The sequence below is a fragment of the Anopheles marshallii genome, chromosome 2 (assembly GCF_943734725.1).
Source record: "Anopheles marshallii chromosome 2, idAnoMarsDA_429_01, whole genome shotgun sequence".
Classification (NCBI taxonomy): domain Eukaryota; kingdom Metazoa; phylum Arthropoda; class Insecta; order Diptera; family Culicidae; genus Anopheles; species Anopheles marshallii.
In genome coordinates, this window is record NC_071326.1 from 33599365 (window position 1) to 33615303 (window position 15939).

The 15939-nt window shown below is 45.3% G+C and overlaps 5 protein-coding genes across 5 annotated transcripts; 3 read left to right on the forward strand and 2 right to left on the reverse strand.

The window, feature by feature from the left end:
* Positions 1–235: 235 nt before the first annotated feature.
* Positions 236–1552, forward strand: LOC128707409 (26S proteasome regulatory subunit 4). Its single transcript, XM_053802362.1, has one exon. It carries the CDS (start codon positions 236–238, stop codon positions 1550–1552), a length of 1317 nt encoding a protein of 438 aa, XP_053658337.1.
* A 453-nt stretch (positions 1553–2005) lies between these two features.
* LOC128710188 (26S proteasome regulatory subunit 4) lies at positions 2006–3322 on the reverse strand. The gene has a single exon (XM_053805233.1). The coding sequence runs from the start codon at positions 3320–3322 to the stop codon at positions 2006–2008; it is 1317 nt and encodes a 438-aa protein (XP_053661208.1).
* A 716-nt stretch (positions 3323–4038) lies between these two features.
* On the forward strand, positions 4039–4556 carry LOC128707283 (probable 28S ribosomal protein S6, mitochondrial). The gene is made up of 2 exons (XM_053802235.1): positions 4039–4083; positions 4149–4556. Exons 1-2 carry the CDS (start codon positions 4039–4041, stop codon positions 4554–4556), a joined length of 453 nt encoding a protein of 150 aa, XP_053658210.1.
* A 501-nt stretch (positions 4557–5057) lies between these two features.
* LOC128708526 (myb-binding protein 1A) lies at positions 5058–9224 on the reverse strand. The gene is made up of 2 exons (XM_053803504.1): positions 9030–9224; positions 5058–8930 (listed from the first exon to the last, which is right to left on the reverse strand). Exons 1-2 carry the CDS (start codon positions 9222–9224, stop codon positions 5058–5060), a joined length of 4068 nt encoding a protein of 1355 aa, XP_053659479.1.
* An 802-nt stretch (positions 9225–10026) lies between these two features.
* Positions 10027–13035, forward strand: LOC128718975 (eukaryotic translation initiation factor 4H-like). The gene is made up of 4 exons (XM_053812593.1): positions 10027–10058; positions 10978–11274; positions 11610–11842; positions 12545–13035. The coding sequence occupies exons 1-4, from the start codon at positions 10027–10029 to the stop codon at positions 13033–13035; spliced, it is 1053 nt and encodes a 350-aa protein (XP_053668568.1).
* The last annotated feature ends 2904 nt before the right edge of the window (positions 13036–15939 follow it).

The following is a 15939-nucleotide window of genomic DNA, read 5'->3' on the forward strand; positions in this document are numbered from 1 at the left end:
CACACCACCTATAACGATTAAAATGTAAACAAAAACATGTGCGACCAAATGGCGTATTTCACTACCGTTTGGCATTCGGTTGGATATTGAACGAAAGTCTCAGTGAAATCAACGAAACATTTCTTTGACAACTGTCAGCATTATTTTGTCTGGTCATCGCATTCATTGTTGTTGTTCGGAAATTGGCAAACGGTGAAACACAGTTTGTTACAAAACTTTCCTTTATCCTTGCGAAATGGGACAAAACCAATCTGCGGGGAGTGGAGGCGATAAGAAGGACGATAAGGATAAGAAAAAGAAATATGAACCACCGATCCCGACGCGAGTGGGCAAAAAGAAGCGCAAGGCAAAGGGACCCGATGCGGCCCTTAAACTGCCCCAGGTTACTCCACATACGCGCTGCCGGCTGAAATTGCTGAAGCTGGAGCGCATCAAGGACTATCTGCTGATGGAGGAGGAGTTCATCCGCAACCAGGAAAGACTGAAACCACAGGAGGAGAAGATTGAGGAAGAGCGATCGAAGGTGGATGACCTGCGTGGTTCTCCGATGTCGGTAGGAACATTGGAGGAGATCATCGACGATAATCACGCTATCGTGTCAACGTCTGTGGGCAGCGAACACTACGTCAGCATCCTGTCCTTCGTGGACAAGGACCAGTTAGAACCGGGCTGCTCGGTGCTTCTAAACCACAAGGTACACGCCGTGGTCGGAGTGCTCGGAGACGACACCGACCCGATGGTGACGGTGATGAAGCTGGAGAAGGCACCACAAGAAACGTACGCCGATATTGGTGGATTAGACACACAGATACAGGAGATCAAAGAATCGGTTGAGTTGCCCCTCACGCACCCGGAATACTACGAGGAAATGGGTATCAAACCTCCGAAGGGTGTAATCCTGTACGGTCCACCGGGAACGGGTAAAACGTTGCTAGCAAAGGCCGTAGCTAATCAAACGTCCGCCACGTTCCTGCGAGTCGTAGGGTCGGAGTTGATTCAGAAATATCTCGGTGACGGTCCAAAGCTAGTGCGCGAACTGTTCCGCGTGGCCGAAGAACACGCACCGTCGATCGTGTTCATCGATGAAATCGATGCCGTCGGTACGAAACGCTACGATTCGAACTCAGGAGGCGAACGAGAAATTCAACGCACCATGCTGGAGTTGCTCAATCAGCTGGATGGTTTCGACTCACGCGGCGATGTGAAAGTAATTATGGCCACAAATCGAATCGAAACGCTCGACCCCGCACTCATCCGTCCGGGACGTATAGATCGAAAGATTGAGTTCCCATTGCCGGATGAAAAAACGAAGCGACGCATCTTTAACATCCACACTGCCCGCATGACGTTGGCCGAGGACGTGAATCTGTCGGAGTTGATCATGGCAAAGGACGATCTGTCGGGCGCGGACATTAAGGCGATCTGCACGGAGGCAGGCTTGATGGCACTACGGGAACGTCGAATGAAGGTGACCAACGAGGACTTCAAGAAGTCGAAGGAAAGTGTGCTGTACCGCAAAAAAGAGGGAACGCCGGAGGGACTTTATATGTAAAAAAGTGCAACTACAGCTCTTAATAAACCAACATCATTTGCGAAATTAATGCAAAAATATTTTATTCAGCGTTATTCAAACTCCGTTACTCTATGTTTTAATGGAAATTAAGTTTATTTGGTAACAATTATACTCTTCATACGGCTCCGAACTCCAGACTGAGCGGCTGATTCATTGTTACTCAAAATACACTGTAGAAGGCTCAGTCTAACAATGCACTTCTAAAACGTATAGGATCCTTGCCTATTATAAATATAATGTGTGTATGAGCGATAATTCATCCAGTTTAGAATATAACATATACAAACACAAATGAAAGAAAAGAAATAAACTCCACATGACCATACTTCACGAGATACATAACTGATTCCTTTTATTTAATTTTTCACAATTTATTAGAATACCTACGCAAATACAGCTGATGTGCGAAAGCGGCCTTACGCGCGTTATGTTTTACATGTACAACCCCTCTGGCGTTCCCTCTTTCTTGCGGTACAGCACACTCTCCTTCGACTTCTTGAAGTCCTCGTTGGTCACCTTCATTCGACGTTCCCGTAGTGCCATCAAGCCTGCCTCCGTGCAGATCGCCTTAATGTCCGCGCCCGACAGATCGTCCTTTGCCATGATCAACTCCGACAGATTCACGTCCTCGGCCAACGTCATGCGGGCAGTGTGGATGTTAAAGATGCGTCGCTTCGTTTTTTCATCCGGCAATGGGAACTCAATCTTTCGATCTATACGTCCCGGACGGATGAGTGCGGGGTCGAGCGTTTCGATTCGATTTGTGGCCATAATTACTTTCACATCGCCGCGTGAGTCGAAACCATCCAGCTGATTGAGCAACTCCAGCATGGTGCGTTGAATTTCTCGTTCGCCTCCTGAGTTCGAATCGTAACGTTTCGTACCGACGGCATCGATTTCATCGATGAACACGATCGACGGTGCGTGTTCTTCGGCCACGCGGAACAGTTCGCGCACTAGCTTTGGACCGTCACCGAGATATTTCTGAATCAACTCCGACCCTACGACTCGCAGGAACGTGGCGGACGTTTGATTAGCTACGGCCTTTGCTAGCAACGTTTTACCCGTTCCCGGTGGACCGTACAGAATTACACCCTTCGGAGGTTTGATACCCATTTCCTCGTAGTATTCCGGGTGCGTGAGGGGCAACTCAACCGATTCTTTGATCTCCTGTATCTGTGTGTCTAATCCACCAATATCGGCGTACGTTTCTTGTGGTGCCTTCTCCAGCTTCATCACCGTCACCATCGGGTCGGTATCGTCTCCGAGCACTCCGACCACTGCGTGTACCTTGTGGTTTAGAAGCACCGAGCAGCCCGGTTCTAACTGGTCCTTGTCCACGAAGGACAGGATGCTGACGTAGTGTTCGCTGCCCACGGACGTTGACACGATAGCGTGATTATCGTCGATGATCTCCTCCAATGTTCCAACCGACATCGGAGAACCACGCAGGTCATCCACCTTCGATCGCTCTTCCTCAATCTTCTCCTCCTGTGGTTTCAGTCTTTCCTGGTTGCGGATGAACTCCTCCTCCATCAGCAGATAGTCCTTGATGCGCTCCAGCTTCAGCAATTTCAGCCGACAGCGCGTATGTGGAGTAACCTGGGGCAGTTTAAGGGCCGCATCGGGTCCCTTTGCCTTGCGCTTCTTTTTGCCCACTCGCGTCGGGATCGGTGGTTCATATTTCTTTTTCTTATCCTTATCGTCCTTCTTATCGCCTCCACTGCCCGCAGATTGGTTTTGTCCCATTCCGGAAAGCTGTTTTCACTGCTTCAATTGGCTAACAAATAATATCTCGCAGACCAGAAACTACAAAGCACAGGCGAACAAACGATCCTAGAATGACAAATCAAAAAACCCTTTTCCTACACAAAGGCCGACAAACGTGTTTGAAACCAGCTTCAATTTTTCAATACAAAAAGTAACATCATGAAGCTGATCGCCTTTCTCAATACTTGTGTTGTTATTATAGTTTTTTTTATTAAATAACTTGTGCTGTTGAGTTTTTAAACACTCCGTGATGCAAATAATCTAAACAAAAGAAAAATTTAATTCGATGCATTTATGAAATCTAGTTTGAACTCAACCTGCAACGAACATCAACAAATTGGTTCGACTGTTCTGAATTGACAACTATGTTTTGTTCGCGTGGGAAGTTAATTTGTGTAATTTAACGATGTTTTTGAATGTTGTTAGTAAAATTCTATTATCTTGTGGCTATTAATGGTTCCAAACAAAATTGCACTGTTTAAAAACTGTGGTTTTATTCACAATAAATTATGTATTTTTAAATTATACGCGTTGTGGAAATGATATGCTGTGATGAATGAAATCAACAAAGTGAGAGTATTTCTCACTGCCTCTCACATATGTCAAACTCACATGGCAATGTTGTTTTGAGTCGATGGGATTGAATAACACCGGCGTCGATCTGAAAGTCCTTCGACAGGAACCTATTTTGCACAATGCCTACCTACGAGCTATCGGTTATATTGCGACAAATGTCTAGGGTAAGTTGTGGAAAAGGTAATTCAAGTGTAAAACGGTGAACTGTACAGAACCTACCTATTTGCAGCCCGACATGGTTGCCACACTGAAACGGACCGCAACAGCTATCTTCGACAAAGGTGGTATAATTCGTAAGCTGGATAATTTGGGTACTAAACCGCTACCGTTCAAAACCAGTGCGCACGGTGTAGTTCATCGGACGGGTTCATATTTTGTGTTCAAATTTGACACACCACCCGCCGCAATCGATGACCTGGACGAAGAGTATGGGCGCGATATTGACATCGTTCGGAAGCGTATCTATCGGGCGGATGTGTCGCAACAGGAAGAGATTACCTGCACGTTGCACGACGAGATGCTACCACCGGCGTACCGCGAGGACGTACAGAAGATGATAGCGACGGCCGAACGTAACAAGACCAAAAAGGTGTTCCAGTACAACACGGGGCTGGATTATTATCCGTTCCAAAAGTAAAGCATGGAACGGAACGTGTGTGACTGCACCATTTCGTTTATCGATCATTAGTAATATAATTTGCTCTTAAATAGGTTCAATTTGAGAGATGTAGTCTTCCTTATCATGAAAGAATTGCCATATCAGCGAATTACATGTATCATTTAGTTTTTTTTTTTTAATAGTAAAATGTCGAACAATTTACTCCAATCCGATGGTATTGAAATATTTATTTCGCAAATTAAGTTCTAGCTCTTTACCCTAATTGCTCCCACGAGATATTATACGCAGATTAAATGCATTCGGTGCACACCGTGTTTCACCTTTCGTCATAAAACTTTCTTGAATAATTCGTTCGGAAAAGTAAGCCACAGTATACCACAGAAAAAATAAGAAAACGTGAACGTGAATTATTGGGGAGCTTGATATTTAATCATATTCACTTGCAAAAAAAAAGGGAAAACCTAACTTGTACACCCTTCCTCACGAACTCAAGTTTGAGCTTTGTCTAACGTGTTCGCTTTACTCGAACACCTTTACCTTAGCAAATGAAATCGCTTCCATCCCTTCGGAAGCAGCCAGCAAGCGGGCCTCCTTTCGTAGTCGTTTTTGCTTCTTGGATGATACCGCTGCTGTGTCACCATTTTGTTGTTTATCCTTCTTTCGTTTCCGCGGAATTTTGCCGTCTTCGGATTCATTGGTAGCATCAACCATTTCCTGTTCATCTTCGCCATTCTGTTCCACTAACACACTAACGCCGTTGGTATTATCGTGTCCGTTCGCTGCCGATGTTTTTACCGAATTCTTTCGCTTACGTTTTCCAGATTGTTTTGATTCGATTAGGTCGTGCTGTTCCTCCTCCTCTTCTGCATTTCCATTCATAGCTTGCCCATTCGTCAATGGGGCCGTATCATCCGCTTCTTTCCCGTTTACTGTTTCCTTCGAAATTGATTTTCGTTTTTTCGTGCTTCCTTTCTTAGCAGGTGCGACATCAGTCGATGTTTCCACCGTCACACCCACAGTTCCGTTCTCCTTAATTGCTGGCAGTCCTTCATTGCTGACCGGTGTAAGGTGCAATCGATGGCAAAGCTGCCGATATGCGGTCATCGTTTGAGAGTTAATGGCAAATAGGCGCATCGACTGTACTTGTGCACCTATTTTGTCCCATTGAAGCAACTGGTGCTTTTTGTCCGCCTTTTTGCTATTGCTACCAACAGTTGAAAGGCTTTGTACCTCGTTCAGCACCAGCAACAACTCATAAAATTCATTCTGTCCAATCGAACGATCACCATCGCTGACAGCTACTTCAAGTTCCGACACGTACGGTACGAGAGCATTGTTGCAGATGGTCCGCAGTGCTGCATCAGATCGTGGCTGGCCCGAGTTGATCAATCGTCGGTTACGCAGAAGTTCACGAAGCAACTGAAGCGACTGTATTCTACGAATAGCTCGGACCGAGCTCACCTTCAACCCACTATTAACCAACCTGTCTACGAGATGCCACACACCACACCATTGCATCCGGAATAAGCTTTGAAACACCCCGAACGCAAGCGATGGATTGCGATTGGTTATGAACTCCGCCAGCAGCTCACCGAACATCTTGTCCACCCCATTTGGTTCATCTGACGCCTCCTTGGTCAGTACCTGGCTACAGATGACCACAAACTGGCAGGCCTTCAACAGATACTGGTTGCGCTCCGGAAAGGCAACCCCTTTAGCGACCTTTTCGATCAGATCGTGCACTATCTGCACCAGCTGATCGATCCGCACACTCTCTGCATCCCGTTTGAATTTTTTGATGCGGATCAGCGTGGTGAAAATGTGTCTGTACCGGTTCAGAATTGCCCCATACTTGGCCTCCTCGCGCAATCCCACCGGCAGCATCTCGAAAATGTACAGCATCAGCTCGAGGCACAGCAGCATATCGGGTTCATGCTTGAGGTACGCATCGATCAGATCGAGCACACGCATCCGGAAGTGTGTCAGCACGGTATCCATCTGTTTTTCGGCCTTCGTTGGTCCCTTACGTTTCCGCGATGGTTTTGATTTACGGAACGCCCGGAAAGCGGCCGCCAGGGCCTCATCCATCCGGCGACCCTGTTCCTCATCTAGTTCGTCCAAATCTACTGATTCGGTGTCGGTTTCCGGGTTTGCACCACCCAGCGCGGTCTGTATTGCTTGCCGCATTGTATCCGAAATGTTTTCCTCTTCCTCTTCATCTCCCATCAGCTCATCGTCATCATCTTCCTCCTCTTCCTCCACCTCGTCGTTATCCTTCGTGTTGTCGTCATTACTTGCTGCATCACTTTCCTCACCACTTTCCGATGCCGAATCCTTCTCCTGCTCGTCCACTTCCTCCGTTTCACTTTCATTCTCATCCTCACCATTCATCGTCAGTGGATTCGATTTGTCCTTCAGATTGATAACCGATAGGATCTGATTCAACGCCGGTAGTGTTATCTCACCCGAAAGATGCGGAAACAGATGACCAATCACTTTGCGCAACAAGTGCGAATTTTGGGAAAGCAGATTCAGAAAGAGATCCACCACCACTTCGATCCATTCCGGTTCGGCCGGTTCTAGTTCGATGGCCGTATGCTGTACCGACTTTCTTTTCGTACTGTTCTCTCCCTTGGCTTCCCCATTACTTTTTTGACGTCGTTGTTTCATCTTCTCGTCGATGCGCTTCATCACACACTCCAGCTCGTTGATTGAACTGCAAGCCACTTCCGGATCATTGAACAGATGCAATCCCATGTGCATCAGCAGAATGTGAAACACTGTCTCGCACTGTGTGTCACCACCTCGAGTGGACGATGGTTTTTTGCTTTGCAACTTATTGGACGGTTCGGTCGCAACGGTGGCAAACATCTTATGCCAACAGTTCATCTGTTCGTCGGTTAGTGGACTTCGCAACGACTTGATACCGTGCGTGCGCAGCACTTCGTCCATGTGGCGTACCGTGGCGAGTAAAAAGGCGCGTTCGTTCGACAGTTTCGCATGGTGATGCTCGAGCGAATGGAAAAACATACCACGCATCGTGGTGGCCAGTTCGGATGAAATGGCTTCATTATGTTTGGCACCTTTCAACACGTTCACTCCATCTTTGGAGTAGAATACACCGAGTGTAAGGAAAAACCGTACCACCTCCTGGTGCCACGTGTCCGTGGGCTCTTTATCACCCGCACCCGGCACTAGCTGACGGAGAGAAAATATGCGCTGCAGGAATTGGGCCGCGTATGATCTCTCCCCGTTCGTGTTCGTCGTCTCATCCAACATGAATGCCTGCAGTTCGGCTGCAATCGTGCGTAAGCTGTCGGTGGACAGTGTAATGAGCAGATTGTGTAGTAGCTTACAGTTGGTATACTTGTCGATCATGATACTTCCCGGTGCATTCATCAACAGACGGAACGTAGTGAGCCGCACACTTTCGTCGTCTATCTTCGGGTAGCAGGCGAGCAGCGCGTCACACACTTCCTGATAAAGACCCCGTACATCTTCGCTGTGCGTAGAGCGATTTTTAAGATTGTTCACTAGAAACTTCACAAACGTCGGGTGCAGTACCTCCGGCACGAGGGTATAATCTTCCAGCCGGCCAAAGATCGAGATCACCGTGCGCAGCACAATTATGTCCCGAAGTTTGCGTTTGTTCCGATGCTTCGCTTCCTCCAGCACCGGCACAATATTATCGCGCCAGAACGGTACCATCGCGTGCTGTTTGTTCAGTTGCTCCAGCAAACATTCGAAAAAGGGATGGTTAATCCCCATTGTAGTTCCGACGCCAAACAGCAGCTCAGCCAGATACGCAAAATTGTTTTCATGGAGCAACTTTGGAACGCCAAAGTTGCGCTCGAAGTATTTGCTATTGATTAGTTTCTTGTGTGGTCCGATAGACAGTTGCAGTAGGAAATGCACCGAATCAATCGTGTGGTTTTCCTTCGGCACATTCAGCAACGGTTCAAATACGGGCCAAAACACGGCGGAAAACTTGGTTGCACTGAGCCGATTGGCAAGATCGTTCAGAAACGCGTACACAAGCGGTGTGAGCACTACGTGCATGGCTTTCTTCAGCATTTTGAGCACGGTTTGTAGCTCCATCTCGGACGCATTCTCGATCAGCCCAGATTTTATGATTGCTCCACAAACGAGCACCTTGCCAGTGCGTAGCTCAAGTCGAGTTGTTTGCTTTTCGTCCTGTTCGCCTTCCATTTCAGTTAGTTCCGATTTGACCAAGCTGAACAGTTCCGTAACGCTCGGACACACGTCGTCTTTACTCTTAAGCTGCTCCAACAGGCCGACCAGTGTTGTAAAGAACCCAACACGTGAAGCATTTTGTTTGGAACCAACGCCACGAATCAAACGTTTCAGTGCATACGCAGTTTCGGCCATTTTCTACAAGTAAAAGATGAAAACAACACACAGATCCAGATGAGAGAAGACGGAAGACGCATTAAGGAATGCAAGCTTTCCCAGCAGCGGCCCATAACCTACCGGAGCAACCGTTTCTTCGGCTACATCGCTGCTGGCGTTTTGCTGCTTGTTTGTTCGTTCCTGGCATAGGAAGTCGATCAAACTGCATGCTCCGTTTACTCGCACTTCATCATCGTCGCTGACGAACCGCTTGAAGTAACCAAACACGGTTTTGTCCATCAGCATGCCAGCCTTACGGCCGGGTTGCTCCTTCATCGTTGCCGCTTCCACAAAACACACACAAGTTCGATTTTGTTACTGTGCCAAACGGGATTCAATAGTCGATGATAACGACGCGGACAAAACGGAAAAATTATACAATATTAGCAAGTACGATATACACCGGGCATTAGACGACAGTAAAGAAAACCATGTGCTAGCCTGAACAGTTTTTTTTCCCACGAACTGTCAGTTCTCTCATTTCGGAAACAATAATCGAAATTTCGAACAACCTCGGTGACACACACGCACCCACATATGCACGGCTTTTGACAACGTGCAAAGAGATATTCTTGCGCCGCATGGAGGGATATTTATGCCCGGCCAGTACAGGGTGGTTGCTGGGTTGGTTTTTTAAAAACATCAATTTTTTTTTTAATTGCCTATTTAAATATTTTATAAAACATATTTTTACGCGATGGAACAATTAAAACGGTCTGTGCAAATGAATTTCATCCTTCTATTACATCTTGTGATTCAGCTAGAAAAAAAACAAGTAAAAACTTGCGCACAAATAACCTAAACATTATTTGACAATGACCCAAATTGCTCCTACTTGTTTGTATTATTATTTCAAAGATAGAATTTTTTTTATCCACTATTAATAAACGCTTTGCTTGTTGACGCTATATTCTATGTAAAATGTTTCGATTGCATATTAAAACGGAAAACGGACTCCGTAAAATCATCGACCACGGTGCGGCAGGCCGCAGTTTGACACACGTCAAACGACGGCGAAAACGAACGGGAATTTTCTATACTCGCGACACCACGCGCCTGCCTTAATCGCAAATATAATATGGCAGGCAGAGGTACACACGATAATAATAGGTAAATGAAACGAGCTCTTTTTCACGGTTCCAATGACCAGATTTGTGTGCGGAAGATCGCAACTTGCGGCCAAACGTTGTGGCCATGCGTTGCAGAAGAAATGTTGTTTCGTGGCTGGCCGCGGTCAGCGTGGCAAGTGAAGCTAGTCGGAACACCGACCGACCGCTTTCTTCACACAACCAAACTCGTGGTGGTGCTGTCTGCCTACTCGAGCCCCCGGGAAGGGTTGTGCCAGCGGGCGAGTGTGGTGTGATATGGTGGTGTAATTGCTGACGAAAAGCCGGATGGAGCGGAAATGATACAAGTTGAAGTGTCCAGTGAACGGAAGATTGTACCGAGTCGGTGTAGCAATGCAAACCCCATCACTATATTGCCTTAACCCTAATCCGTTCCTGCACGCGAGTGTTTTGTTTGTGTGTTTTTGGGCAAGGCAACTATACATGCGCACACAAACGTGCACATACACACGCATACACACAGACGTGCCGCGTGATAGTCCTGGAAAAAGTGTAAGCTGCCACGGATGCGTTGATAAATACCGGTTCCGTTCCGGGTTGCCGCTAGAGCAATACGAAAATGAGCAACGGTTGTCAAACAGGCTACTAATGCACCCGCCGTACCAGCCGGAAGTCAATGCGGTGCGGCTAAAAGCAAAATATATTACTGACTATAAATAGCAATCATCATGGTCATCATGCCGGGTATCACAGAGTTGCACACCAATACCAGTGAAGTAACAGGACGCGAAAACAATATTTTCTGAACTTACTCAGTACTCTGGGTGGCCTTTCAAGCCGACTGGTCTGTCGCAAGTACTAGTTTCTGCTGCAGGCATCCAGTGACTTGTTCACCATTCTTGAGGTATTTTATGCTCTAACATTAATGCCCTTTGTCTTGTTTTGTCTTCGTCCCCACACAGATATGGAGAGCGGCCCCGTAAACCGCTACCGACGGAACCGCCGTTCCTTGCGTACGTTGGTAACCTTCCGAATGGCATCGTGCAGGGCGATATTAACTCCATCTTCAAAGAATATGCGGTAAAGAGCGTGCGTCTTGTGAAGGACAAGGAAACGGATGCATTCAAAGGATTTTGCTATGTCGAGTTCGATACGCTGGAAGATTTGGAAAAGGTGCTCATGCTGGACCGTATGATTGTGCTGAACGAACGACCGGAACCGTTGCGGATTGATGTGGCCGAGCAGAAGAAAAATGATCGGTAAGTATGTGTTAGATAGAGTAAATCATTTCATTAAATCATACCACCCGATTACGTCACATAACGTACCGAAACATTAGGTACATTAGTTCTGTAATCGATATCATTTTAATCTGTACCAGAAAAGCGGTTGATAACACATGTGTCACGTATGCCACATGCGCCTAATACATTACGACTGCTGGCTGTAATTTATTTGCACAATCTGCACTTGTTTCATTCTCAATCGAATGTTCCGTCATATGAATAGACGATCCTTTTTTCTGGTGTATTGCGATACACTGATGGTTGTGTTATTGATTGAATGTTTTCGTTCTTTTCTTTTTCAATACTAGCGGAGGATTTAATAGGCGAGGTGGTCAACAGAATCGTGGAGGTCCAGGTGGACCTGGCGGCGGTGGTGGTGGCGGCTACAACCGTGGCGGACCCAATCAGATGAATAATCGGCCGATCAGCAGTGGCGGAGGTGGTAGTAGCGGTAGTGGTGGTATGGATAGACATTATGGTAACGATTACTCCCGAAACGATTACGATAGAAACCGCGGTGGACGTCCGAATAACTACAACGGTAAAGATCGAGCGTATCAGTGTTGTGAGCTGATCGTCTCATAGCTTGCACTCTTTGCTGTTGTTCTCCGTAGACATTGCAGTCCTCTTTTTCTGCATGATTTTAGTAGCTTTGTGTAGTCGTCTGTCGCTTTGCAGCATTGTTCGAAACTAGCAAGACCGGAAAATAGGCAACTAATCGTAACGTGAAGATGTTAACATTCAAACCCATGTTTTCATTTTCCATTTAGTACTAGGTACGACACACTCTCCCTAATCATTCGGCGGTGTAGAAAAGCAAGCTGCTTTTTTGTGCAATTTGGCAGTATTTCCACTGAATGTATCTTTATCCGTGCATCCACTTTCTTCATATCGTGCCATATTTAGTTTCTTTTTTTTAAGTTCTTAAATTGTTCCTTTACAGTCCATCTCTCTCTACATATTAATGCGAATGCGTTATTTGCACTGTTTTTTATTCTAACCCGATAATGCTTCCGTTAATTTGATTGTTATTTAAAGAGGATATGCCAAAAACCCCCGCACAACGAATGATTGCGAGAAGGCTGTTCGGTAGCACAAAAAAAAGGAATTTGGATTAGTATATTCGTTGCACTGGTGATTTCTATATTTAATCCGTTTCTAATGCTTCTATCATAACAACACAAAATGGTTTAACCAGTGCGCAAATAATAATGTTTTCTCTTTTGAATGTCTCCATCAATAGACCGAGCACCAAACCGAGGGAGGTACGGGAACTTTGGTGATGAACGTGACGGTGGTGGTCGGGACGAATGGAATCGTGATCACGATCGGGATGGACGTGGTGGAGGTGGCGGTCGCTACAACGATCGCGACAACTACGGTCGCGACGATGGCAATAGGTACGGCAATTTCGGTCGTAATAACCAATACCGCGACAATGATCGAAGAAAAGACGCGCCACCCTCGCACTACCCGCCTCCATCCAACCCCAATCTCAACATGGAGGAACGGCCCCGACTGAAGCTGGCACCGCGCTCGACGAACGCACCGCTGAACGCGCTGGCCGAAACGAAACAGGCGGCCGCCATCTTCGGCAACGCGCGACCACGCGAAGAGAAGCTCGGTACGGAAACTGCAACGCGGAAGCACGCCAACAGTGTTGGCAGCGAGGGTAGCAGTGCGGACGGTGGTGCCGGTGGCAGTGCGTCCTCCGCTACGGTGGCAGATAATTAAGAAACAATGCAACAATTATCGAGAACACACAGAAACCAATACACACACACACATGCGCACTATCAAGATATGAGATATGCTGATTAGGTTGATAAAAAGTTGGCGGCTCCTATTGTGTATATGTTCACCTGCTCTTCACGCTCGGTAAATGCAAAACTGGAATAGCTTTTCCGGGTGCGATTTTCTTCTATTTCGCTAGTGTATACACCTTTCCTAGGGTGCTATAGTACAGTAATAGTCAGTTGCTCACGACTTATCAAATGGGATCGTATCCGTAACACCAGGACCATGAAAGTAAAACAAAGCGTCATGGCTAGTGGTCATTCTGGTAAGCAGAAAGATCAATCGATTGATAACCGTTTGACAGGATCCAAAAGAGGAAGAAAACACATCCTTCCCACTTAATCGGATTCCCACTATCTCCCTTCGGGGCAAGAAAGGATCTTATTTTGTGTGTGTGTGTATGTGAGTTTGTTTGTTTGTTGTATTTTAGGTTTTTTTTCCTTCTTGTTTCTAAGTATAGAAAAATTGACGCTTACCACAGTTTGTTTTGGGACGCGTTATCAATTTTCATTTGTTCACTTCCTGTAATGTAAAATTCTGGCTTTAGTACACTTCCTGATTGTTGTGTATGTATAAAATGTATCCCTATTACTACTACTACTACTGCTACTACTACTACTATTATTACTACAGTATGCAATGCGTTGCGTTTTTTAAATGCTAGAACACTCAGTAAAATGTAGTTTTCGTTGTCGTACCTCTAATTACTGCAGGGAATGTTGAACAGTTCTGGCTGAGGATAAATAGGTAGATCCTTTTCGGTATATATGGATCAACTAATCAAAGGAAGGGCATGCTCGCCATCTGATGGCTTTTTTGCGCTGATTTTTATAGAGACGTAGCCGGCTTAGCGAAACTTCTTTGTGTTACGCCGGTCTCGGGTCCAGAGGTATTCGATCACACGATCTGTATGGTGTGTGTATTAAACCGATGAGCTGATCCCGATGGATGGGATTTTAAATTTTCATTTTAACTGCTACGGTTATATCTACTGGTAGAAACACCGTCGTTTGATAATTTCTATTTCAAATACATGCGAGAAAGCTTTTGTTTTAATGCTGCTGCGCATGAAACATCGGGATGTAGAGAAAATGTGAATGTGGCAATACTAGTGCGAAATATCGTTTAATTGTGAGCGAAGCATAGTTTTATTGTGCGACATGGAACGGCAAAAATCTATGGCGCCCCGTGTTACTTAATTTGAACCGGGTTGCTGCATTAACATTGAATTGCAAACTGAAGAGAACACAGACACAATGCATTTCCGATGCTCTAATGCTTCCGTCACAGCCCTGTCCTTGGAAAATTGAAGTGCATATGGTGATAGCAATAACACACATGGAAGAGAGAGGAGATTAAGTAAAAAAAGCACACAAATGATAAGAAGGTTACTGTTCAGTAATGAAAGTAGCAGTGAACAACACACATACACACATGCAAAGTGGAAGAAAATTGGACGTACAAGAGGGCAAACGGCTAAAACCATCTCTCGCAACTGGTCTGAAATGATATAACACCTTACACCAACAGCAACAAACGCATCAATAATCGTCAAGCAGAAGTCAACAGAAATCAAATGTACGGGGATTGCGCTAAAATTGAGGATACACGGATAATAGTTAAAGAAAAAATAATTTATATCCCTTTGATTTGTAAGCTTTTTTCTACGATTTAATAACTAGGATCCAAATGAGGACACTGGATACACACAAATTACAAATAATACTGATAATAACAAATACACAATACATTTACGATAATGCTAATGAGGTAACGGACTTAATTAGTAACACAGCGCCCCCTCCCTGCAATGTGTGCACCCGACATCGGGCTGTCCACTAAACACAGGTATTTAACGAGAAAGTAGTTCCACAAACTTGAGAGAAATGTGAAAGATAAATGAAAACAAAAACAAACAAAAAAAAAACACTTGTGTAATGTAATTATTTTGCAATTAATTATCGTACGTACGAAGGGTAGGAACATACGCATGATGCTTATATAGGATGAGGATACACCAACACTGTAAAACATAGGGATCGACGGTACACGATACAAATGGAGTTATACATCGTGGAAGGAAACTTTTTGCTTTATTGTTTTTTTTTTACTACTACTAATTAAAACGTATACTTCTGTTGTAAATGGGCAGGTAAACGATAGTGAGAGGAAAAAAACACTACGAATGGAGCTTAGTGAGATGAGTCTTAACACGTCTGTTTTGCGCTACAATCATTGCGTACATGCTCTCCGTTGGGTTTGGATCTGTTTGCTTCGAAAGCAAAAGTTTAGAGCAGAGACACCGTACTCTAGCACGAATTAGAGGAAGGAAGTGAACGAAAAGCAATCAAACGCTACTAATTACTATTTGCGAATATGTGTAGACCGAACGTACGTCGGGTCGGATTGAAGTAACCTCACAGAGAAGCACAGATACTAGCAAATCAGGAGCAAAATCTCAACACACAATGCATGTATGCTTGAAGATAGTTCCAACATGTGTTATAGTGTGCTGCAGGCCGAGCACGATCCGCTGCATGGTGTGGTTTTTGAGATATTGAAGCATAACATTGTCTTTCTTCGCTGGATCAGATCTTTTGAGTTTAAGGGTTATTTGTTCGTTTTTTTTTTTGAGTTTCTATCGACACCGGGATTCGGAATCGCGTTTCAACTATCGGGTGCGGAATCCCAACCCCCACCATGTGACTAGGACGTAATCGTGTAATGTACCATTATTTGCTGCTGAAAAATAAAATAAAATCCCGCTACAAAATAGTACGAAAACAAATGAACCGATTCACAACCGTCGACAGCACAGCACATGGAATCTTGAGCAAGAAC

What these genes read in the sequence shown, in the direction of transcription:
- LOC128707409 (XM_053802362.1), top strand. Translation starts at nt 236, where the DNA reads ATGGGACAAAACCAATCTGCGGGGAGTGGAGGCGATAAGAAGGACGAT.
- LOC128710188 (XM_053805233.1), bottom strand. Translation starts at nt 3,322, where the DNA reads ATGGGACAAAACCAATCTGCGGGCAGTGGAGGCGATAAGAAGGACGAT.
- LOC128707283 (XM_053802235.1), top strand. Translation starts at nt 4,039, where the DNA reads ATGCCTACCTACGAGCTATCGGTTATATTGCGACAAATGTCTAGG. An exon ending in TATTGCGACAAATGTCTAGG is followed by an intron (nt 4,084 to 4,148) that starts GTAAGTTGTGGA and finishes ACCTATTTGCAG; the next exon opens with CCCGACATGGTTGCCACACT.
- LOC128708526 (XM_053803504.1), bottom strand. Translation starts at nt 9,224, where the DNA reads ATGAAGGAGCAACCCGGCCGTAAGGCTGGCATGCTGATGGACAAAACC. An exon ending in CCGAAGAAACGGTTGCTCCG is followed by an intron (nt 8,931 to 9,029) that starts GTAGGTTATGGG and finishes TTTTACTTGTAG; the next exon opens with AAAATGGCCGAAACTGCGTA.
- LOC128718975 (XM_053812593.1), top strand. Translation starts at nt 10,027, where the DNA reads ATGGCAGGCAGAGGTACACACGATAATAATAG. An exon ending in GGTACACACGATAATAATAG is followed by an intron (nt 10,059 to 10,977) that starts GTAAATGAAACG and finishes GTCCCCACACAG; the next exon opens with ATATGGAGAGCGGCCCCGTA. An exon ending in GAGCAGAAGAAAAATGATCG is followed by an intron (nt 11,275 to 11,609) that starts GTAAGTATGTGT and finishes TTTCAATACTAG; the next exon opens with CGGAGGATTTAATAGGCGAG.